The following is a 24,451-nucleotide window of genomic DNA, read 5'->3' on the forward strand; positions in this document are numbered from 1 at the left end:
TATGGAGCCACAATACTTTGCGCACTTCCGGTGTCCGCCATATTGCATTTCTGTCCATGTTGAAAACATAACGCGTTCGTATATCGTAGTAATTTTTTTTGTCGAACTCTTCGTATTGTTTTATTTTGTGATATCTTAGTTGTTTCTTTATAATTACTACCTGAAGGGTAGCAACACACAACAGCCAAGATGCCGCGTATCATGATCAAGGGGGGTGTATGGCGAAACACCGAGGTAAGTTGGCATGGCTAACGCTACGGTGTGCTGCTAGCTAGTTTCCAACTAATATTCAAATACTTTTAGATAGGTAACTCAACTCTTACGCCAGGTTAACTAGCTACCATGTAAATGTATTGATTTAGCTACTCAACATCGTGTAATTCACTGGATCACGTTAGTTGGCTAGTCAACTAGCTAGGTAACAACATTAGCTAGTTTAAGGTAGCTAGCTAGTAACGTTAGCTGTTTATAGCTGGTGTATTTAATGTTATTTACACACTAGCGTTGCTCGTAATATGGTTGCAAAAAAACTGAAGATTCCGCGGTGCCAGAAGTGAAATAAAATGTTGCTTGTGGTCCGGACGGTTGATGAAGATTTAACAAAATAATCGTAGCTCAAAACTTGGGGGGCCAGGTAAAAATATTTGCCCATGAGCAGCCAGTTGGGGAACACCGTCCTAGTCAATAGATCACCAATTCTCCACTGAGTTAAACTTTTTGGAAATGGAAAATTCACTTTCTCATCCAAGTGTTGTAAATATGGTTCAGCAGGATGGTGGGCATTTTGATCAGTAAGGATGTCTACCATTGAGCGCTAAAATAATGATTATGATCACACTAACCCCAATTTAAATATTATGGGGACACCTATACATTTGGCAGCCAAGCACGAGTTACCTGTTTAGCCTATTATCGTCTATAGAGTTGACGTTGAAATATCTAAACGCCTAAAATAAAAACCTCCACTCCAGGGGCCTCATTTATTACAGTTTTTTCTGATTGCATAGGCACTATCTTTGAAACTATAGGCTATTTTTTGCAAAACTCTACACACTAACCACAGAACCGTACACCAAACCAGAAAAACATTATACATCTCTTGCAAAAGCAAACAATTCTTGCAAAACTCTTCAAACTCTTTTAAAAATTTGTACACACAAACCATCATTTGAATAAGCAAACGAAGCACCAACTATGCACTGATAGTATAAATGAAAAACACTTGTGGCTTTTGCTTTTTCTGTGTACAGGGCATAGCAGTTTGCAATACATGTAGTAAACACACATACACACAGGTATCCAAATGTGTACGTATGGATGTGTGTTCCGAACATAACATACTATCAAATACATATAAGGGGGAAAAGTACAAATAAATCTCAATGTTCTAACACTCCTCAAACAACAACAAGCGCAGTAGAAGAAAACGAAAACAATTGTGCTAGAAAAAAAGAACAGAAAAAATGTAGGCTACATCTCAACCATCTTTGTGGGTCTGGCCATAAGATTTCATCTACATCACATGCGATGTCTTGAGCTAGGCAGGGTGGAAAGTATCGCCTGGAGGGCCGTATCCAGGCCTGGCATGACCCCTAATCGATGTCTCCACAAGCCTCCTCCATTGCCTGTAGAAGGGGTATGCGCTGGTCGAGCTGGCGATCAGACACCTTCCAACGCCATGCAGAGAATAATTCTAAAATAGGATTCAAGAATGGAGAGTATGGGGGGAGATTGAGTGTGATGAAAAGTGGGTGACCTGTGAACCAATTGCGGACCACAGCAGCCCGGTGGAAACTAACATTGTCCCAGATGATAATGTACCTGGGCTGCTCTGGCCCCTGGTGATTAGGGATTAGTCTGTTGTGGAGGGTATCTAGAAATGTGATAATGTGTGCAGTGTTGTATTAGCCTAGGATTGCATGATGTTCATCCCGGGACGTTGATGGCACGGTGTCCGATGATATTTCTGCCGCGGCCCCTTGTTTTTGCAAGGTTGAAACCTGCCTCGTCCACATATATTAGCTCATAATGCACTGCATCTGCTTTTAGCTCCATGACTCTCTGAAAGAGAAAAGACAAAACAATGTAGCACAGTACGAAAAGACAGGGATCAGTGTGGTGGCTAATTTCTGCATTACCAAATGAGGAGAGTTAAACACACCAGTCCGAGTTAACTACATCTTTAATTAATTTAATTAAGATACTTTTGCAAAAGCACTTGACCTTCAATGATGCCATTGAAAAAGGTGACTACACCTTCAATACAAAGAGCTTTTATACTCAAGGTCCACCCTTCTCAACGTACATGACAAACCACAGATGCATAGAATGGGTCACAAGGTTAAGTTTTGTATGAAAATATATCTATAAAACACAGCAACTGCTATATCAACAGAGTCATTATATAGACCAGTGTCTGGTCTCCCTAGAACCGTCCCTCCCTGGTACGGTATTGAACAGAACTATTAGCTCATGTCCTCTGGAATGCTTTTTAGGTGTTCTTATCAAAATACACCATAAATCTCCTCTGTCAGTGCTATCTCATAGAGGCCCATCCTCAGTAAGACACCTCTTGTTCCCACTCCTGGACAAGCTCACTGAGGGGAGTGACCTGCGCACAGACATTGAGGAGACAAATAATTGGTTCCCCATTAATCACGCCATCCCTTCACATGGTTTAAGAATAGGTAAAGACACATTCACATGAAGGCAATGTTTCATTCTGTCCTCTCTTGCTGAGATTCTGCATAGCAACAGAGACATGTAAAAAAACAAATCTGACCTCTCCCCTCTCTGGGCCCCAAGTGACTGAGCCCCAGCTAAGGGAAACGTGCAGCTGAAAGACACCAGAGTCCAAAGGACACTTTCTAATGACAAGTATCTCTCACAAGCATATTATACTAATAAAACATCTTAATTATCCATGTTACCCAACTAATTCTGATTCATCCACCACATCAGTCAATATGATGTAGCACCATACACTTCCAGATCCAGTACCAATGATAGGATAGTATAGCTTACCTGCACATATTCATACTCAGTTTTACACGGTCTGAGTTTCTTTTGAAAGGGACTCTGTACAGCTGCTTCATCCTTATTCTGTTGTTTCAGTAGACGAGACAGTGCAGAGAGACTCACTCTGTTGACGTTTTGGAATATGGTGTTATCTGCCATTATATGATCCTGCAGTTCTCTGATGCAATTATTTGGAATGACCATATTTACAATGTGGGTCTCCTGCTCTGAGGTGAAAAGTCGACCTCTTCCACCAGATACTGGTTTTCTTGCAGTTCTGTAAAAACATTTGAATGGTTTCAGTGGTAGATCCTTCTCATTATGAAAGTACAGTACATATTACTGTACCAGTAAGACAACAGCACTTGCAGTTACTTATCGCTCTCATTTCGAAATATCCGGATGATACCTGCAACAGTATAGCGGCTCAGATTTGGTTGAACCCTTTGCCCAGCCTCCCTCATGCTCATCCCATGGTTGACAACAAGTTCAAACACACTCGCTCTGATTTCATCAGTTATTGTGTTCCTGACTCCTCATCCTCTCCTTCTCCCCCGTAATACTTCACCTCCTCATCCTCCTCTAGTTCTCACCCCTTTTACTCTGTCCAATATTGGCCTCCATTGTTGTCCAAACCAAATGTTTACCTGTGGCCTATTTATAGTGCTCAAGCTCTGATTTGTAAGTCAACTCAATAACCAAAATTGTTTTCACATGTGTCAATGTGGAAAGGCAATTGGTGAAATAGTGTAGCAATGTAGAGACCAGTGTTTACAGTTTTGCTGGAAGTGTTATTAAATTGCAAACTGAGTGTAAAGCAGTGAGTTGTGTTTACAGTTTTGCAACATTTTTTATAAAATTACAAACTGTGTGTAAAGCAGAGAACGTGCATTTAGTTTGGCAGACTTGGTAAATGCATTGGCTACAAGTGTTAATGGTTTCAGAGATAGTGCTTCAAGAATCACTTAGTGTTTAAGCATTCAGGAAAAACTGTAATGCATTAAATTAAAATGTTGTAGGCCGTCATTGTAAATAAGAATTTGTTCTTAACTGACTTGCCAAGTTAAATAAAGGTCAAATAAATATTGTGTAGAAACTATTCTAAAATACTACTTACGAACAGGATTTAGAATGGTCCTACGCATAGAAAAAGTGTAATTTATCAAACAATCCTACTGGTAGGCTCCTGAGTGGCGCAGCGGTCTAAGGCACTATGTCTCAGTGCTAGAGGCGGCACTACAGACCCTGGTTCGATTCCAGGCTGTATCACATCCAGCCGTGATTTGGAGTCCAATAGGGCGGCGCACAATTGGCCCACCGTCGTACGGGTTAGGGTTTGGCAGGAGTTGGCCGTCATTGTAAATAAGACTTTGCTCTTAACTGACTTACCTAGTTAAATAAAATGTAATTAAAATTTTAAAAAAGAACCATTGATAAATACTAATTGTTCGCAGTGCTTGTGCATGACCTTGGCTGTTAGCATTTCCAAATGCCCCTGATTAAACATATATGCTCAAAATCATACCTTTAAACCCCGTGGAGAATATACAACGCCGCACCATGAAATACAAGGGAGCAAGCAAAAAAGATACGAAAAATAACTGTTCCCGAGACTGAAATAGAGGTGCTAGTGTCAGAGATTGAGTACAACCTAAAGGATTTATTTGGCTCGCTTAGTTGTGGCTTGACCAGTAAAAATAAAAACATAGCTACAACAAGAGGACCATTAGGACAATACAAGTTGCTTTAGCAATGAGAAGTATAGCCTACTTCAAATGAGTAAGCAACACTCACCAATAAGCCATCCATCCTTAACAGCTCCCTCCTATAGGCATATAGGCCAACATTGCTGTTCTGAAAAATGAATGAGTCTAGAGTTCTACCTGGCCAACACGTTCAGCAGCGTCTTTTGCACATCACATAACTTATCACCTGCACATAGAGTGGAAGCCTTTTCTGTTCACATAGTTTAAATAGTTTTGCCGTCTATTGCGCCTTTTGTTTTTTTGGAACCCATTGATGGCATCATAGCAAAGAAACCCCTCTTGACTTCAATCTGTTGTGCGGTGGTGTATGAAAATTGTATGCGTTCCTGTTAGTTTTGCTGATTGCATCCAAAACATTGGCTCGACAAGGGCTATGCGATGCCGATCGCCAAGCTCCCGTTGAAAAGTGCCCATTGTCAAAAACCAGACGCTGGAGAGTACTTGGATGTGCACCGGAATGGCATGTTGGCTTTTTTTAAAGGAGGTTTTAAATCGTCGCAAAAATCCTATAACATTGGCTCATCATATCTTTTCCCAAAACCAATCTGTACTTTCTGTAGAAAAATACCCACATGTCTCTAAAAACACGCTCTGTGAAATGCAGTGTGTGCTAACTCTTCAAACAGAGCAAAATCAGGCTCTCATTCGATTTCCCATGATATCTTTTATAGTATTTCAACAATGGTTTCACTTTCACACATGCCTCTAAATAAAAAATGACTGTACTTTATATGGATTGTCATCACGAATGCACTGTGGTCAAATTATATACCTGTCAAAATATGTTTCATGAATTCACAATGGAAATACAATGAAATCAAATAATGTCTTGATTATTACATTCACAATTTTACACATTTTCAACATGTTTTCCCCATTCTTCGCTTGATAAGCAGTTGTCACTTGTCACTATGCGTACGCATCGTCGTGCCTGTGTGTAAATTTACGCATAAGCAAATGTTCATTTTGATAAATCTCACACTTTGTATGGAAATGACCCTACGCATGGTTTACGCACAGAGTTGTGCCTACGCATGATTAATAAATGAGGCCCAGGCTTCCGTCATAAGCCAATTGAGGGAAGTACATTTTATTTATTAAAAAAATAAAAAATTCTATATACAGGGCGCCGTTTGGAAAAACAAATCCTTTGAGACTTGTACTAACACACGCTTGCATAATATTTAGATAACCAATGTCTCTAGTAATACTAGTCCCGTCCAATCAGGGCTATGCTATATAACATGGCAAAGAGTAGGCTTTTTGGCATAGTGTGCCGCATCATCCCATGGGATCTGGTAAGGCTACAAAGAGCAGAAACATCAATGAAATATTCTAGTTCCTGAACAGCACCATATATATTCAAACAGAATAGGCCTTTTGTAAGTTGCTAAGCAAATGGGCAGCATCATGTTCTTGCCAATCCTCCATAGAATGCAATATTAATCTTCCTAGTTCCTAGTAGGACTCCAATAATTAGGTTGTGTGTGCGCAGCAGTTTATTTTGCGACTCGAGTAAGAGTCGACTACTTCGACTCACACCACAGGAGTCTGAGTCGACTCCTAAAATCCTGGAGTCGTTCACCGCGAGCAGCGGGTTGACCTTTATTGTCATTAGTCTTACCATGGAGGCATAACTGAGCGGTTTCTGCTAGAGGGGCCAGCTGCAAAGTCAAAATTGGCTATATTGTTTTTTTCGTTTTTCGTTTTTTGGTATTAATTTAAGGTTAGGGTTAGGCATTAGGGTTAGCAGTGTGTTTTAGGTTTAAAATCAGATTTTATGACTTTGTGGCTGTGTCAACTAGTGACCACTGCGGAGCTGCCTCCAGGGCTAGCCGACTAAACAGTTCCGACTTCACAGAAAATTAAGTTTTATCAAAAATTACAGATTTCAGCACGCAAAGAGTAGCCCACATTTACACAGGACTATGCAATTTAACTTCTGGCTTCCTGTGGACCGTTCAGTTTTGTGCAACCCATTAACGAGCCACGCTAGTGTGTAAAAATACTAGTGTTGCTGAAAGTAGCTTGCTAGCTGAACTTCAATTTAGCTAGTTGACACTGGCTAGTTGACACTGGCCTTTCTCTACTTCCCCAGAGTCAGATGAACTTGTGGATACCATTTTTATGTACCTGCGTGCAGTAGCTTTAGTGCAATTGCTAACGAGCGTTAGATTCCCAGTCACTGCGCTATCTACCCATAGTCTTCCAGGCATCGGCTCACGAAAGCATTAGCATCCACAAATTCATCTGACTCTGGGGAAGTAGATAAAGGGAGTCATTGCCAAAATCCCAAAGTATCCCTGTAACGCTGTCTATCTTTTAAAATTGTTTGTCTGCAGTTGAAGTTGAATTTCCCTCTGGGATCATTAAACAATTAATTAATTAATCAATAAAACAATGCCCCTCCCCCTCTTTCTCCCAGGATGAGATCCTGAAGGCAGCGGTGATGAAATATGGGAAGAACCAGTGGTCTCGTATTGCCTCCCTGCTGCACCGCAAGTCTGCCAAACAGTGCAAGGCCCGCTGGTCAGTCAGTCTGTCTGTCTGTCTGTGTGTGTGTGGCATTAGAAGCTGAGCCCCAACACCAAAGAAGACTGAGTGGTATCTGTGAGTGTGTGTGGAAAGAGGTCTGTGTGTGTCTAATCTGTTGTGTTTGTGTGTAGGTATGAGTGGTTGGATCCCAGCATTAAGAAAACTGAGTGGTCCAGAGAGGAAGAGGAGAAACTACTCCATCTGGCCAAGCTGATGCCAACCCAGTGGAGGACCATTGCTCCTATCATAGGACGCACCGCTGCCCAGTGTCTGGAGCACTACGAGTTCCTGCTGTAAGACACGCACACACTTTCTCTTTGTGTTCAGAGAAGACTTATTGGAGTGTTCTTATGCTTTTTCTTGATGTGTGTGTATAGAGACAAAGCGGCCCAGAGGGACAATGAGGAGGATACAGCTGATGATCCCAGGAAACTGAAACCTGGAGAGATCGACCCCAACCCTGAAACCAAGCCTGCTAGGCCTGACCCTGTGGATATGGATGAAGGTACACAGTGCATCCTTTCCTCGGGTCATTGTTGTGCTGTCAATTTGAATGGTAAAAATACATGAGACAAAACCAGCCATACCTGACTCTGTGTGTGTGTGTGTGTGTGTGTGTGTGTGTGTGTGTGTGTGTGTGTGTGTGTGTGTGTGTGTGTGTGTGTGTGTGTGTGTGTGTGTGTGTGTGTGTGTGTGTGTGTGTGTGTGTGTGTGTGTGTGTGTGTAGATGAGCTGGAGATGCTTTCTGAGGCCAGAGCTCGTCTGGCCAACACTCAGGGGAAGAAAGCTAAGAGGAAAGCCAGAGAGAAACAGCTGGAGGAGGCCAGGTACACCTTTTGCACACGTCTGTGTTTCAATCGAGCTGTGTCGTGAATACAACAAATGCAGGATTTGTGATTGTTGCAAACTGTTATGCTGTGGCACTTGCTGCATAACGTTCAGCATGACCTTCAGACAGACATTTCATAATTTGCTCTGTGCCAAATATAGAAAATGTACAACCCTGACAAACACACATCCTCTTTCCCCCTCCCAGACGTCTGGCTGCTCTACAGAAGCGCAGGGAGTTGAGGGCCGCAGGCATCAATGCCCAGAAGAAGAGGAAGAAGAAGAGAGGAGTGGACTACAATGCTGAGATCCCTTTTGAGAAGAAGCCTTCTCAGGTAACACATCACACACACGCAGACATCTCACACACATCGATGTATTATTGGGTGCTAAATGCTCAGTATGATTCCAGGGTTTCTATGACACCAGCATGGAGCTCTACGAAGGTCTGGAACCAAACTTCAAACGCCTGCGACAACAACACCTGGACGGAGAGCTACGCAAGTCAGTCACACAAACACACTATCTCTACTGGGCTAACATGCTGTCTACACCGCTCGCGTTAGGTGTGTCTACGTAGCCAGGCGCTGAAATAGCTGAAATTTTAAGCTTCACATTCTGCAATTCCCGCAATTCTCATCTCATTGGTTTTTAGGAGCACGTGATGTCCACACTCCAGTCCAGTTGGTGGTGGTAATGCACCTTTAAAGTTGGTTGCCAACTGCCATATAAAGTCTGAAGAAGGAGAGATTAATAGAAACTAATCTGGTTTACCCTTTTATCTGTGGATTAATTGTTGGAGTAAATATGGGTCAAAATTCTACAAAGATCCAAGAAAAAAAGGATCTTGTGCATTTCAGGTGAAATAATAACCCAATGTTTATATCCCAGGACAAATTAGCTAGCAACAGCAAACTAGCTAGTTAAATGTTTCATGTGTTTTGACCTGTCCCCAAATTAATAAAGTTGGTTCAGAGTTCGTTTTGATATTTCAACCTGAATGTCCTGATTGCGTCTGGTGTGGATGGACAAAATCGATATGTGCATGCAGATGCACGTGTGTGCCCGGTGTGGTCAGCATGTCACGCTACATGTGTGATGTGGGTTGGGCTGTGTATAGGTTATATTTTTTTCATTTGAATGTGAAGAGGAGAGACCTGTGTGTGTCTGACATTATTTGTGTCCTCAGTGAAAAGGAAGAGAAGGAGAGGAAGAGGGATAGACAGAAGATCAAGAAGAAGAAGGAGAGTGATCTTCCATCAGCCATCCTGCAGACCAGCGGAGTAGCAGAGTTCACCAAGAAACGCAGCAAACTGGTGCTGCCTGCACCGCAGGTAACACTGCTGTGTGTGTTCATCTCTGCTGTGTGTGTTCATCTCTGATGAATAGCTAGAGGAAGTGGTGGAGTTAGCTCAGGCCAGTGAAGTTTGACTGTGTGGCTGATGTTGTGTGTGTCTGACACTGTCTGGTGTATGTGTGTGTGTCTTGACGCTGTGTCTTTCTGATGTGTTTGTGTAGATCTCTGATGCGGAGCTGGAGGAGGTGGTGAAGCTGGGTCAGGCCAGTGAAGTGGCTCGTCAGACCGCTGAGGAGTCTGGGATCACTAACTCCGCCTCCTCAGCCCTCCTATCAGAATACAGCCTCACCAACAGCGCTATGGCAACTGGGCTACGCACCCCCAAGACCCCTGCTGCGCAGGACAAGATACTACAGGTACACACATTCTCTCCCTTTTTCTGTCTCTCGGGATATAACATGAAGCAAGCTGTTCACCATACAATGTGTGTCATGACATCAAATGAATGTCAACACAACACCTCTGACATTATACAGGTAACTGGCAAAATAAAGGAAACACCCAACATGTTGTCTTAATCGGGGCTTCGTCTACCACAATCTGCCAGAACAGCTTCAATGCGCCTAGGCATAGATTCTTCAAATGTCTGATAATCTATTGGCGCACTGGTTCCCAAACTTTTTTTATTGTCCCGTACCCCTTCAAACATTCAACCTCCAGCTGTATACCCCCTCTAGCACCAGGGTCAGCACACTCTAAGCCTGCCACACGCACTATACAATATATTTTATTTTATTAAACATAAGCATGAGTGAGTTTGTCATAACCCATCTCGTGGGAAGTGACAATGAGCTCTTATAGGTCTAGGGCACAAATAATAGTAAGCAATAATTATGCTCTTTATTTAGCAATCTTACATATAAAACTTTATTTGTATGGGCTCCCGAGTGGCGCAGCGGTCTAAGGCACTGCATCTCAGTGCAAGACACATCATTACAGTCCCTGGTTCGAATCCAGGCTGAATCGCATCCGGCCGTGATTGGGAGTCCCTAGGACGGAGCACAATTGGCCCAGCGTCGTCCAAGTTTGGCCGGGGTAGGCCGTCATTGTAAATAAGAATTTGTTCTTGCCTGACTTGCCTAGTTAAATAAAAAAATTAAAACTACATTTGTTCAGTGAAAATTTTGAATAACTCAACAGGTTAATGAGGAGGGTGTGCTTGAAAGGATGCCCATAACTCTGCAATGTTGGGTTGTATTGGAGTCTATCTTAAATCATTTTCCACATACAGTCTGTGCTTGTATTTAGTTTTCATGCTAGTGAGGGCCGAGAGTCCTCTCTCATAGGTACGTGGTTGCAAAGGGCATCAGTGTCTTAACAGCGCGATTTGCGAAGGCAGGATACTCTGAGCGCAGCCCAATCCAGAAATCTGGCAGTGGCTTCTGATTAAATTACATTTTTACAGAACTGCTTGTTGCAATTTCGATGAAGCTCTTTTGTTCAGATATCGGTAAGTGACCTGGAGGCAGGGCATGAAGGGGATAATGAATCCTGTTTGTGTCGTCCATTTCAGAAAAGCACCTGCGTAATTGTGCACCTAGATGACTCGGGTGCTTCGCTATATCACATTTGACATTGTCTGTAAGCTTGTTCGTTTGCACACAAAAAATCATATCGTGATGAAAGACCTGTGTGTTGTCCTTGTTAATGCAGACAGAGAAGAGCTCCAACTTCTTAATCGTAGCCTCAATTTTGTCCCGCACATTGAATATAGTTACGTAGAGTCCCTGTAATCCTAGATTCAGATAATTCAGGTGAGAAAAAACATCACCCAGATAGGCCAGTTGTATGAGAAACTCGTCACCATGCAAGCGGTCAGACAAGTGAAAATGATGGTCAGAAAAGAACTTTATGCTCGTCTCTCAATTTAAAAAAAACGTGTCAATACTTTGCCACTTGATAACCAGCGCACTTCTGTATGTTGTAAAAGTGTTACATGGTCGCTGCCCATATCATTGCATCATGTAGAAAATACATGAGTATAAAGCAAGGCCCCTGAAGTGAAAATTGTTAACTTTGTTAACTTCTCTGGGGTATGTGGGACGGTAGCGTCCCACCTCGCCAACAGCCAGTGAAATAGCAGAGCTCCAAATTCAAAACAACAAAAATCTCAAAATTCTAATTTCTCACACACACAAGTATTTTACACCATTTTAAAGATAATCTTTGCGTTAATCCAACCACATTGTCCGATTTCAAAAAGGCTTTACGGCGAAAGCATAGCATTAGATTATGTTAGGACAGCACCTAGACAAGAAAAACCACAAAGCCATTTTCCAAGCAAGGAGAGGCCTCACAAAAACCAGAAATACAGCTAAAATTAATCACTAACCTTTGACGATCTTCATCAGATGGCACTCATAGGACTTCATGTTACACAATACATGTATGTTTTGCTCGATAAATTCATATTTATATCCAAAAACCCCATTTTACATTGGTGTGTTCAGAAATGTTTTACCTCCAAAACCTCCGGTGAATGAGCACATCAATTTACAGAAATACCATCATAAACTTTGATAAAAGATACAAGTGTTATGCACAGAATTATAGATAAACTTCTCCTTAATGCAACCGCCATGTCAGATTTCAAAAAAGCTTTACGGTGAAAGCAAACTTTGCAATAATCTGAGTACAGCGCTCAGACATCAAAACAAGCCATACAGATACCCGCCATTTGAGTCAACAGAAGTCACAAATAACATTATAAATATTCACTTAAGTCCATATTTATGTCGAAATACCTCCTTTTTGTTCGCGCGTTCAGTCAAGTAATCCAAATGCACTGTGCTTGCGCAGTAAGTTCAGACAAAGTCAGAAAAGTTATATTACAGTTTGTAGAAACATGTCAAACGATGTATAGAATCAATCTTTAGGATGTTTTTATCATAAATCTTCCATAATATTCCAACCGGACGATTCCTTTGTCTTCAGAAATGAAAAGGAACACACCTAACTCTCACGGGAGTGTGCGCGATTGAGCTCATGTCATTTTCTCAGTCATCTGACTCCATATGCTCTTATTCTCTCCCCATTCACAGTAGAAGCATGAAACAATGTTCTTAAGACTGTTGACATCTAGTGGAAGCCTTAGGAAGTGCAAAATGACAGACACTGTGTATTAGATAGGCAATCACTTGAAAACTACAAACCTCAGATTTCCACACTTCCTGGTTGGATTTTTTTCTCAGGTTTTTGCCTGCCATATGAGTTCTGTTATACTCACAGACATCATTCAAACAGTTTTAGAAAATTCAGTGTGTTCTATCCAAATCTACTAATAATATGCATATCTTAGCTTCTGGGCCTGAGTAGCAGGCAGTTTACTACAGGCACGCTTTTCATCCGGACGTCAAAATACTGCCCCCTACCCAAGAGAGGTTAATGTCCAAAACGTCTTTCAAGCTGTCAGGCATTCCCTTGGCAGCAAGAGCCTCTTGTGGATGCTGCAGTGTACCCAAGTGGCAATTGCTTGCACACGCGTTACCACTCTCCTGTTATGGTTTTTGCGCCATCAGTACAGATACCACGTCCATTTAATGTCACAAAGCTGTCCAGTACTTAAAAAAATATCCTCTCCTGTTGTCCTGGTTTGCAGAAGATGTCTTCCTTAATTGACCCCCCCATAAACGTAACGGACATATACCAGGAGCTGTGCCTGGCCTGCCACATCTGTTGACTCATCCAGCTGTAACACATAGAATTCACTGGCTTGTATGCGAAGCACTAATTGTTTCAAAACATCTCCTGCCATCTCACTGATGCATTGTGAAACAGTGTTTGATGAAGGCATTGTCTGTATAGTTTTTTTTGGCCTTTTCCCCCAGCGTTGTCCCAGCCATATCTGCGGCAGCAGGAAGAATTAAGTCCTCCACAATAGTATGGGGCTTGCCTGTCCTAGCCACTTGGTAGCTCACCATAGAAGATGCTTCTAGCCCCTTTTTATTAATGGTATCTGTTGCTTTTATACATGTCTTACTACTCGAAAGTCGTCTTAATTCTCGCTCAAACTCCTGTGGCTTATTTTTGAAATTGAATCGTTTTTGAGCAAACGGAATGAGCAGCAGCTACGTTTGGCTACATACCGACCATTAGTGGAATTCCCGCAAGAGAGTAACGGTTAATGTGATTGCATGTTCATTATTTGACTAGGCTACCTGTATTTGACTTTGTTATTTCGCTGAACACTAGATGGTTTAATTTTCTTTTTGCCAGTGAAACGAGGCTACTCAGGCGAAAACAATCATCACCCAAATGTATAGCCCTGTTGGAAAATCTAAATGGACTGTTTGAAAATCTGAATGACATTTATATTTGGCGTACCCCCGACGGCATTGCGCACCCCTGGGGGTACACGTACCCCAGTTTGGGAATAGCCGCATTGGAGGGATGCGACACCATTCTTCCACGAGAAATTCCATAATTTGGTGTTTTGTTGAGGGTGGTGGAAAACGCTGTCTCAGGCGCCACTTCAGAATCTCCCATAAGTGTTCAATTGAGTTGAGATCTGGTGACTGAGACACATACCCTTTAAACCCCCTATGCTCCTTTGAGACCCTCTCTCACTCAGATCTATTCTAGCCATGGTAGCCAAAATAATGGCCAGCTGGGCATTTTTATACATGACTCGAAGTATGAGGGAATGTTAATTTCTTAATTAACTCAGGAACCACAATTGTGTGGAATGACCTGCTTTCAATACTTTGTATCCCTCACTTATTCAAGTGTTTCCTTTATTTTGGCAGTTACCTGTATATCTCTCTCTCTCTCTCTCTCTCTCTCTCTCGCTCTCTCTTTCTCTCTTTCTCTCTTTCTCTCTCTCTCTCTAGGAGGCCCAGAACCTTATGGCTCTGACTAACGTAGACACTCCTCTGAAAGGAGGTCTGAACACTCCTCTCCACCAGAGTGACTTCTCAGGAGTCACACCCCAAAGACAGGCAGTACAGACACCTAATACTGTACTGACCACACCTTTCAGGTACACACGCGAGCCATCCACACACACACACACACATACACACACACACCCCAACAGGCTATTGACACACACTGTTGTTGTTGTAGAACCCCCGGTCCGGGGTCAGAGGGCAGTATGACCCCCCAGGGAGGTTTAACCCCTAAAGGACCCGGTACTGTTACCCCTGGAGTAACCCCGGGACGCACCCCTCTACGAGACAAACTCAACATCAATACTGAGGAACAACTAGCAGACCCTGCCTACGCTAAACATCTGGTAACAAAAACTACTTTTGAGTTGGCTACTGTTTTGTATGAGTTTTTATGTGTTTGTGTGTGTAACTGTTTTGTGTGTGTGTGTGTGTGTGTGTGTGTAGCAACGAGAGTCCAGGGAGCAGCTGAAGCTGGGTCTGATGTCGCTGCCAGTCCCCAAGAATGACTTTGAGATTGTTCTACCAGAAAACGCAGAGACTCAACTGGAGGAAATGGAGACAGAGACCGGATACATAGAGGATGCCTCGGAGATAGAGCTACGCAAACAGGTATCCTGTAACACATCAACGCATGCATACATCTCATAAAGCTCTACTGTAGACTATCCTACCTATGTCTGTGTGTGTTGCAGGCTGCTCGGGACGCAGAGAGGGAGAAAGAGCTGAAGCTGAGACACACTGCTGTACAGAGGACTTTACCCAGACCATCAGAGGTATGCACACACACAGTGACACACTATCTCACACACACCGAGTTCAAGTGCATCACCTTCTCCCCTTCCCGGCCCTGACATTAGCGACAATACTAATGCAAAATTGTGTAGGTGAATGAGTCCATCCTGCGCCCAATGGGAACAGATCCTCTGTCAGAGCTGCAGCAGGCTGAGGAGATGATCAAGAAGGAGATGATCACCATGCTGCACTTTGACTGTCTACACCACCCACCAGCCAACCAACAGGTATGTGTACATGTGCACACACAGGGCTGCATTTGGGGCAGAACTGACATTCTTTGTTTATCCAACCACAGCGCAGCAAACAACGAGGGCCTTCCTCCACCTCCAACAACGCAGAACACATTGCCCACTTGGACAGACACCCCTACCAGCCAATCAGCAATGAGGATCTGGCACAGGTAAAACAAAGACACACACACACCTATTAGCCAGTGTTGCCCAACCGGTTTTTACTTCACCGCAATGGTCTTCATTAGGGGTGTGTTGAGTAGTCTTACAAAACAAGTATCGTAACGGATATGGGCAATTTTCTGAAAAGTATTATTGTCGGAGTATTTTATTGTAATTATCCGTTATTGGGGGGAAAAAGTAATTTTCGGGTGCCAGCACGCATCTTTCTCATGTCAGTCATGTGCGAGGTTCTATGTAGTCTAAATAACTCAACTGGCTGTCTGTAAAGAGAAGTGTTGGCTGTAAGTTCATCCTGCTGCTCTGATTGGATAGAGTGAAGCTGTATTTCACGTTCACTTGCTTCATAATTTTACCTGATAAGTTTTCCTTGCATGTTTTCGGTCTGATCGTTTAGATTGCTTATGCCTGCTAAATCACATGGCGAGGAGGTTTGCTATTAATGTGCATAATATTTAACATGCAGAGCAAGGGTAGGGAAAAAGATTAAACCAATGCGCGCTTGGCTGCCCACTGCAAGTTTAGGACTCACACATGCGCTTCTCCTAATCTGCATCTTTTTTGTAGTGAGAATGTGCAGTGAGGTATTTTGCCAACATCTACATTGCATTCGGCAAGTATTCAGACACCTTCCCCTTCATTACAGCCTTATTCGAAAATTGATGAAATAAAAAAAAAGGTCCGACACACAATACCCCATAATGACAAAGCAAAAACAGGTTTTTAGAAATGTTTGCAAATTTATTTAAAAAAAACAAAAAACAGATACCTTATTTACACAAGTATTCAGACCCTTTGCTATGAGACTTGAAATTGAGCTCAGGTGCATCCTGTTTCCATTGATCATCCTTGATGTTTCTACAACTTGATTGGAATCCACCTGTGGTAAATTCAATTGCTTGGACATGACTTGGAAAGGCACACACCTGTCTATATAAAGGTCCCACAGTTGACAGTGCATGTCAGAGCTAAAACCAAGCCATGAGGTCGAAGGAATTGTCCGTGGAGCTCCGAGACAGGATTGTGTCGAAGCACAGATGTGGGTTAGCGTGCAAAAAATGTCTGCATCATTAAATGTCCCCAAGAACACAGTGGCCTCCATCATTCTTAAATGGAAGAGGTTTGGAACCACCAAGACTCTTCATAGAGCTGACCGCCCGGCCCAACTGAGCAATCGGGGGGAGAAGGGCCTTGGTCAGGGAGGTTACCAAGAACCTGATGGTCACTCTGACAGCTCTTGGAATTTGCCAAAAGGGTGCTTAAGGACAGTCAGACCATGAGAAACAAGATTCTCTTGTCTGAAACCAGGTCTCAATGTCCTTGAGTGACCCAGCCAGAGCCTGGACTTGAACCCGATCGAACATCTCTGGAGAGACCTGAAAATAGCTGCGCAGCGATGCTCCCCATCCAACCTGACAGAGCTTGAGAGGACCTGCAGAGAAGAATGGGAGAAACTCGCCAAATACAGGCATGCCAAGCTTGTAGCATCATACCTAAGAAGACTCCAGGCTGTAATCGCTGCCCAAGGTGCTTCAACAAAGTACTGAGTAAAGGGTCTGAATACTTACGTAAATGTAATATTTCAGTTTTTTATTTGCAATAAATTAGCTACAATTTCTAAAGCTATTTTTTCTTTGTCATTATGGGATATTGTGTGAGTGGACTGGGGGGGGGGGGACTATTTAATACATTTTTTTAATAAGGCTGTAAAGTAATAATGTGGGGGGGAAAAGTGAATGCCCTGTACTTAGTCATATTAAAACACTTCAATTTTTTTTGATCACGAGTATCATCCGATCCGACTATCAACTGTCAATTTATGGATAAGATTACGGGTATGGCAATGTTTCCACACCCCTAGTCTCCATCAGCTGTGTTTTCATCTATTCTAGTATGCCTCAATCCTAAAATAAATAGGAAAGGTGGACACGCATAGGGCTACTGTGGTGACCACAGTCAAATTCCAAGTGACCGTTGAGCCACGGTTATCTTCTCTTATGCACTTCGGACATTAATAGTACCCAACTCGCTAATGATCATCAGGTTCTAATGGCCTCATACTCTGGGGTCTATTGTCCCTCTAACCACTCTGACATCAATGCAAATGCAATTGAAAATCACAAACACACATCAAAAGAGAATCATGCTTTTAAAACTCACCATTAGGCTACATCATTTTTTACCTCCCTGTGATCAAATCAAGCTTTATTTATGCATCACATTTCAGACATGCAATGTGCTTCACATGAAGGAAAAAATAAAAAATAAACAATGAAAATAGAAAGACACATTTACTACATAAGAGGATAAAAAAAAAGAATTTGAAACCAATTTAGATGATCGATTTGAAGAAAAGTTCAACCAGTTGAACTACATGGAAAACATAGCCGTTGTGGATGTTGTTTCAAAGCCAAACAACGAAATGGACAGTTCTTTCTAAGGTAATGATTAATTTAAAAAGCATTTAAGAAATTGAAAGTAGAACACCCATATGCATACTAGTTTTTAGCTATACAGTGCCTTCAGAAAATATTCGCACCTTGACTTTTTCCTGAATTTTGTTACAAAGTCGGATTAAAATACAAAGTTGAAGAAAAGTTATTTAAAAAAAAAAAAAACATTAAAAATAACACTATCTTGATTAGATATGTATTTATTATGGATCCCCATTAGCAGCTGTCAAGTCAGCACTGACTTCCTGGGGTTCAGAAAAATTAAGGCAGTTATATACAATTAAAAACATTAGATTACATTTCACAACATATATCTACAACACAAAATGCGTGTGTGTAGCAGTAGGGCTCACCCCAATTAGTCGACTGGTCGATTCGTATTTTTTGTCAAGCAGCAGCAAATAATAGTAGAGACATCAAAACTGAAATAACACACATGAAATCATGTAGTAACCAAAAAAGTTATCAAATCAAAATATATTTTACATTTGAGATTCTTCAAAGTAGCCACCCTTTGCCTTGACAGCTTTGCACACTCTTGGCTTTCTCTCAACTGTATGTGTGGGGTACATAAACTCAGGGAAAAAAAAGAAATGTCCTCTCACTGTCAACTGCGTTTATTTTCAGCAAACTTAACGTGCAAATATTTGTATGAACATAAGATTCAACAACTGAGACAAACTGAACAAGTTCCACAGACATGTGACTAACAGAAAAGGAATAATGTGTCCCTGAACAAAGGGGGGGTCAAAATCAAAAGTAACAGTCAGTATCTGGTGTGGCCACCAGCTGCATTAAGTACTGCAGTGCATCTCCTCATGGACTGCACCAGATTTGCCAGTTCTTGCTGTGAGATGTTACCCCACTCTTCCACCAAGGCACCTGCAAGTTCCTGGACATTTCTGGGGGGAATGGCCCTAGCCCTCACCCTCCGATCCAACAGGTCCCAGACGTGCTCAATGGGATTGAGATCCAGGCTCTTCGCTGGTCATGGCAGAACACTGACATTCCTGTCTTGCAGGAAATCACTCACAGAATGAGCAGTATGGCTGGTGGCATTGTCATGTTGGAGGGTCATGTCAGGATGAGCCTGCAGGAAGGGTTCCACATGAGGGAGGAGGATGTCTTCCCTGTAACGCACAGCGTTGAGATTGCCTGCAATGACAACAAGCTCAGTCCAATGACACTCCGCCCCAGACCATGACAGACCCTCCACCTCCATATCGATCCGGCTCCAGAGTACAGGCCTTGGTGTAATGCTTATTCCTTCGACGATAAACGCGAATCCGACCATCACCCCTGGTGCGACAAAACCGCGACTCGTCAGTGAAGAGCACTTTTTGCCAGTCCTGTCTGGTCCAGCGATGTTGGGTTTGTGCCCATAGGCGACGTTGTTGCCGGTGAGGACCTGCCTTACAACAGGCCTACATTCCCTCAGTTCAGCCTATTGCGGACAGTCTGAGCACTGATGGAGGGATTGTGCCTTCCTGGTGTAACTCGGGCAGTTGTTGTTGCCATCCTGTACCTGTCCTGCAGGTGTGATGTTTGGATGTACCGATCCTGTGCAGGTGTTACACGTGGTCTGTCACTGCGAGGACGATCAGCTGTCCATCCTGTCTCTCTGTAGCGCTGTCTTTGGCGTCTCACAGTATGGACATTACAATTTATTGCCCTGGCCACATCTGCAGTCCTCAGGCCTCCTTGCAGCATGCCTAAGGCATGTTCACTCAGATGAGCAGGTACCCTGGGCATCTTTCTTTTGGTGTTTTTCAGAGTCAGTAGAAAGGCCTCTTTATTGTCCTAAGTTTGCATAACTGTGACCTTAATTGCCTACCGTCTGTAAGCTGTTAGTGTCTTAACGACCGTTCCACAGGTGCATGTTCATTAATTGTTTATGGTTCATTGAACAAGCATGGGAAACAGTGTTTGAACCGTTTACAATGGAGATCTGTGAAGTTATTTGGATTGTTAAGAATTATCTTTCAAAGGCAGGGTCCTGAAAAATGACGTTTCTTTTTTTTTTGCTGAGTTTAGAGGAAGTAGTCATTCAAAAATCATGTTCAACACTATTATTGCACACAGTTAGTCCATGTAACTTATTATGTGACTTGTTAAGCACATTTTTACTCCTGAACTTAAGGCTTGCCTTAACAAAGGGGTTTGAATACTTATTGACTCAAGATATTTCAGCTTTTTATTTTTTTTAAATGTGTGAACATTTTGAAAGACATAATTCCACTTTGACATTATGTGGTATTGTGTGTAGGCCAGTGACAATATAGATTTAATCTATTTTAAATTCCCTCTGGATTACAACAAAAGTCGAGGGTTGTGAATACTTTCTGAAGAACATTTTATGAGCCCAAATCAAAAACCCAGTTAAAATACTGATTGTGCGGTTGGTTATACAATACAGAGCCCACCACACATTATGCACGGCAGGAAAAACATTAAAAAACACAGTAGATTGAAGATGTGTTTTTGATACAAAATTGGTAAAACTGGCCTATACTCAAATTAAACTTATTCTAATAATCGTCTGAGTGTGGACTATATTATTATGCAAACAGGATGGATTGGTTACTTTATGCTACGCTCCAAACTTTCTACCCTTGAGTATGGGAGAGAACGTATAGGCCTAGGCAATGCTTTTGGTTTATTGATTGTGCAGGGTGGCTTACAGAGTTGGCCTACAATTATAGTGAATTTGTCTTTTCATAATTTTCATAGTTAAAAGGCTGACCCCAGTACCTTTGGCTAAAGAATATCTCATCACTGTGCATTTTCATCTCCTCTCTCCTTAATTCCTGTCTCGAGTGAGCGGGGATGTCAATGCTTTAATTGAATGTTTCATTGTCAAGACATGTTACTGGGCAGCAGGTAGCCTAGTGGTTAGAGCGTTGGGCCAGTAACTGAAAGGCTGCTGGATCGAATCCCCGAGCTGACAAAGTAAAAATCTGTTCTGCCCCTGAACAAGACAGTTAACCCACTGTTCCCCGGTAGGCCGTCATTTTAAATAAGAATTTGTTCTTAACTGACTTGCCTAGTTAAATAAAGGTTAAATTATAAAATGCTATCGATGTTCCAGAACAGATTTAACTTGGTTTCCCAAATTAAGCACTGGGTAGCTGCAGGAACATGGTTGGAGAGCCCATGACAGAATATCACCTGTCGTGCAGCGAGAGGCTGCATGCTCCTCAAATAGTGGTTGATGCGTGACGTGAAATAAGTGTTCTTGCAATCCTGTGTGAAAGCGGAGTTTTGATGATTGCCACTAGAAAGAGCGAGTTCCAGCTGCTACTACAGTGAGCTCCAAAAGTATTGGGACAGTGACACATTTTTTTGGTTTGGCTCTGTACTCCAGGCCTTTGGATTTGAAATGATACAATGACTGAGATTGAAGTGCACTGTCAGCTTTAATTTGAGTGTATTTCAATCCATATCGGGTGAACCGTCTAGAAATTACAGCACTTTTTGTACGTAGCCCAAAAGTATTCAAACAAATTCACTTATGTATATTAAAGTGGTCAAAAGTTAATTATTTGGTCCCATATTCCTAGCATGCAATGATTACATTAAGCTTGTGACTCTACAAACCTGTTGGATGCATTTGCTGTTTTAGTTTCAGATTATTTTATTTTATTTTGTAGCTATTAATCATAAATAATGTATTGCCATTTTGGAGTCACTTTTATTGTAAATAAGAATAGAATGTTTCTGAACACTTCTACAATGTGGATGCTACCATGATTAAGGGTAGTCCTTAATGAATCGTGAATAATAATGATGAGTGAGAAAGTTAGATGCACAAATATCGTACCCCCAAGACATGCTAAACTCTCTCCATTACAATAGCAGGGGAGGTTAGCATTTTTGGGGCGGTATGGTATTTATGCCTCTAAATTTCTCACTCATCATGGTAGCATCCACATTAATGTAGAAGTGTTTAGATGCATTCTATTCTTAATTACAATAAAAGTGACTCAAATTACATAATACATTATTTACCACTTCTATTGGGCACGAAATAATCTGAAACACAACCAAAACAAGAAGCAAATGCATTCAACAAATTTGTCGAGTCACAAGCTTGATCTAGTCATTGCGTGCTATGAATATGGGACCAAATAATAATAATTTGGTACTTTAATCGACGTGAATTTGTACCAATACTTTTGGTCCCCTAAAATGGAGGGACTATGTACAAAAAGTGCTGTAATTTCTAAATGGTTCACCCGATATTGATGAAAATACACTCAAATTAAAGCTGACAGTTTGCACAATAACCTCAGTCATTGAATAATTTCAAAACCAAAGTGCTGGTGTACAGAGCCAAAACAACAAAAAAGGTGTCACTGTCCCAATACTTATGGAGCTCACTGTATATTTATTTCTCAGCTCCTCAGTTATGAAACCGGAATAGCCGGGCTATTCAAGTGCCTACAGATGACATGTATTTTTTTCTCCTGCCCTTGTTCCTACCCATTTGATAATGGGCCCTTCTAAATCAAAACAAATTTGTCATTTAGTGTTAGAGAATAGTCTGATGGGTGAAAATGTGATCACTTGATGAGAGAACAGGGTGTGAAGCATGAGGCACACTCACTCCGGAATGGGAAAAAATATCCTTTCTATTTGACTAAATTCAAAGTTCAATTATATTATTCTTAAAATAAAATAATGGCACGAGACTTATAAGCATATCTTGCCTGCTAAATGAACAAGCCTACTGCCTATGGGATAACCAGATAACATACAGTAGGCCAACTCGTATTCGGTTCTTCTGAAATACATGTTCTTATCATGTTGCTTTAGACATGCCTAATGAATAATGGATTTATTGCGATGGTGTATATTAAATGTACTTCTTTTAAATGTAGATATTCCAAAGGCGTACATCAGTGGCTTGTGTGCGTGGAGGCCTTGAGATGCTAAACATGTTTGTTGATTAATGGTCAATTACCGTGAAACTGTTTGTCTATTTGCATGACAATAACCAGTTGACAAAATGTCATGACCGCCACAGCCCTATCTATGCAATGGGAAAATTTGCTTGAAATGCATAAATTATCAAATGTGTCTTCTCCCCTCACCCCAGGCCAGTGAGTTGCTGAGCCAGGAGATGGAGGTGGTGAGGGCAGGTATGGGTCACGGGGACCTGTCCATGGAGGCCTACAGCCAGGTGTGGGAGGAGTGTTACGGCCAGGTGCTGTACCTCTCCGCCCAGAGCCGCTACACCAGGGCCAACCTGGCCTCCAAGAAGGACAGAATAGACTCCCTCGAGAAGAAACTGGAGGTGAGACCATGCACACACGATCATGTTCTTTATACACTAGAAGCTGCTGATTCATAGGTGGCTTATATTATGAATTATCTGTAAGTGTGTGTTTATGATGTGTTAATCTGCATATTCCTAGATAAACCGAGGCCATATGACATGTGAGGCCCGTCGTGCTGCTCGTCTGGAGCGCCGTCTCAAGGTGAATATATACACCTATACTCTTTCTGAATGTGTCTAAAGGTGTTTCTAAACAGTACCATGTGTTTGCTCTAGGCCTACTGAAGCATAATGGTGATCTGTGGGAGCAGTTATATGGGGGGTGTGTGTGTGTGTGTGTGTAGGTGTTACTAGGAGGGTACCAGTCCCGTGCTGTAGGCCTACTGAAGCAACATGGTGAACTGTGGGAGCAGGTTGAGCAGGCTGCTACAGAGCTCCACACCTTCACTGAGCTGAAGAAACAAGAAGACACAGCTATACCCCGCAGACAAGAGGTACACATATTCACGCACACACCCGGCCATATCACACAAACATCAGGTTACGTACACACACACACACACACACACACACACAGCAGCTGACAAAAACTGGAGGCATGTGAAGTTGCTTAATGGACTTAATTTTCTCATTCTGTCTAGGCTCTAAGGGAGGATGTGGAGAGACAGCAGGAGAGAGAGAAGGAGCTGCAACAGAGATATGGAGACCTGCTGCTGGAGAAAGAAGCTCTGCTGTCTGCCAAATTCTAACTCATACATACACCATACGTGCTTACTAGACACACCAAACACATAAGACCAACACATACTATAAAAACACATTGAGTAAATGCACACACGCTGCTGGAGGTGTCTGCTAAAGCACAGGATCATAGCCACCCTCATCTCCCTCAGCAAATCTGAGAAGAAAAAAAAATTGTGCTGATTTGCTTTTTATTTTCCAAAGTTAAAAAGACATGCAAGTGAATGACCTATTGTAACTCCGCCTCTATGTTTTGATGTCATGGCCCAGTGCTGTGAGCATGCTAAGTAGTTACCTAGTGTCAGTCTGTCCTCTGACTAGTGATCAGTGGTTCATGTCTTGTCATTGGAATAAAAGAGATCAATACAAATCTGATTTCTC

The 24,451-nt window shown here is 42.1% G+C and overlaps 1 protein-coding gene across 1 annotated transcript; it reads left to right on the forward strand.

Annotated features, from left to right (window-relative positions):
• Positions 1 to 24,445, forward strand: cdc5l (CDC5 cell division cycle 5-like (S. pombe)). Its single transcript, XM_014191023.2, has 19 exons — positions 1 to 234; positions 7,210 to 7,313; positions 7,451 to 7,612; positions 7,697 to 7,824; positions 8,047 to 8,146; positions 8,356 to 8,482; positions 8,560 to 8,651; positions 9,337 to 9,481; positions 9,666 to 9,860; positions 14,334 to 14,482; positions 14,569 to 14,737; positions 14,838 to 15,002; positions 15,086 to 15,166; positions 15,278 to 15,412; positions 15,484 to 15,588; positions 23,150 to 23,347; positions 23,469 to 23,531; positions 23,674 to 23,823; positions 23,971 to 24,445. The coding sequence occupies exons 1-19, from the start codon at positions 190 to 192 to the stop codon at positions 24,076 to 24,078; spliced, it is 2,421 nt and encodes an 806-aa protein (XP_014046498.1). The 5' UTR covers positions 1 to 189; the 3' UTR covers positions 24,079 to 24,445.
• Positions 24,446 to 24,451: the final 6 nt, after the last annotated feature.

The sequence above is a fragment of the Salmo salar genome, chromosome ssa01 (genome assembly GCF_905237065.1).
Source record: "Salmo salar chromosome ssa01, Ssal_v3.1, whole genome shotgun sequence".
In the NCBI taxonomy this organism is placed as follows: Eukaryota; Metazoa; Chordata; class Actinopteri; order Salmoniformes; family Salmonidae; genus Salmo; species Salmo salar.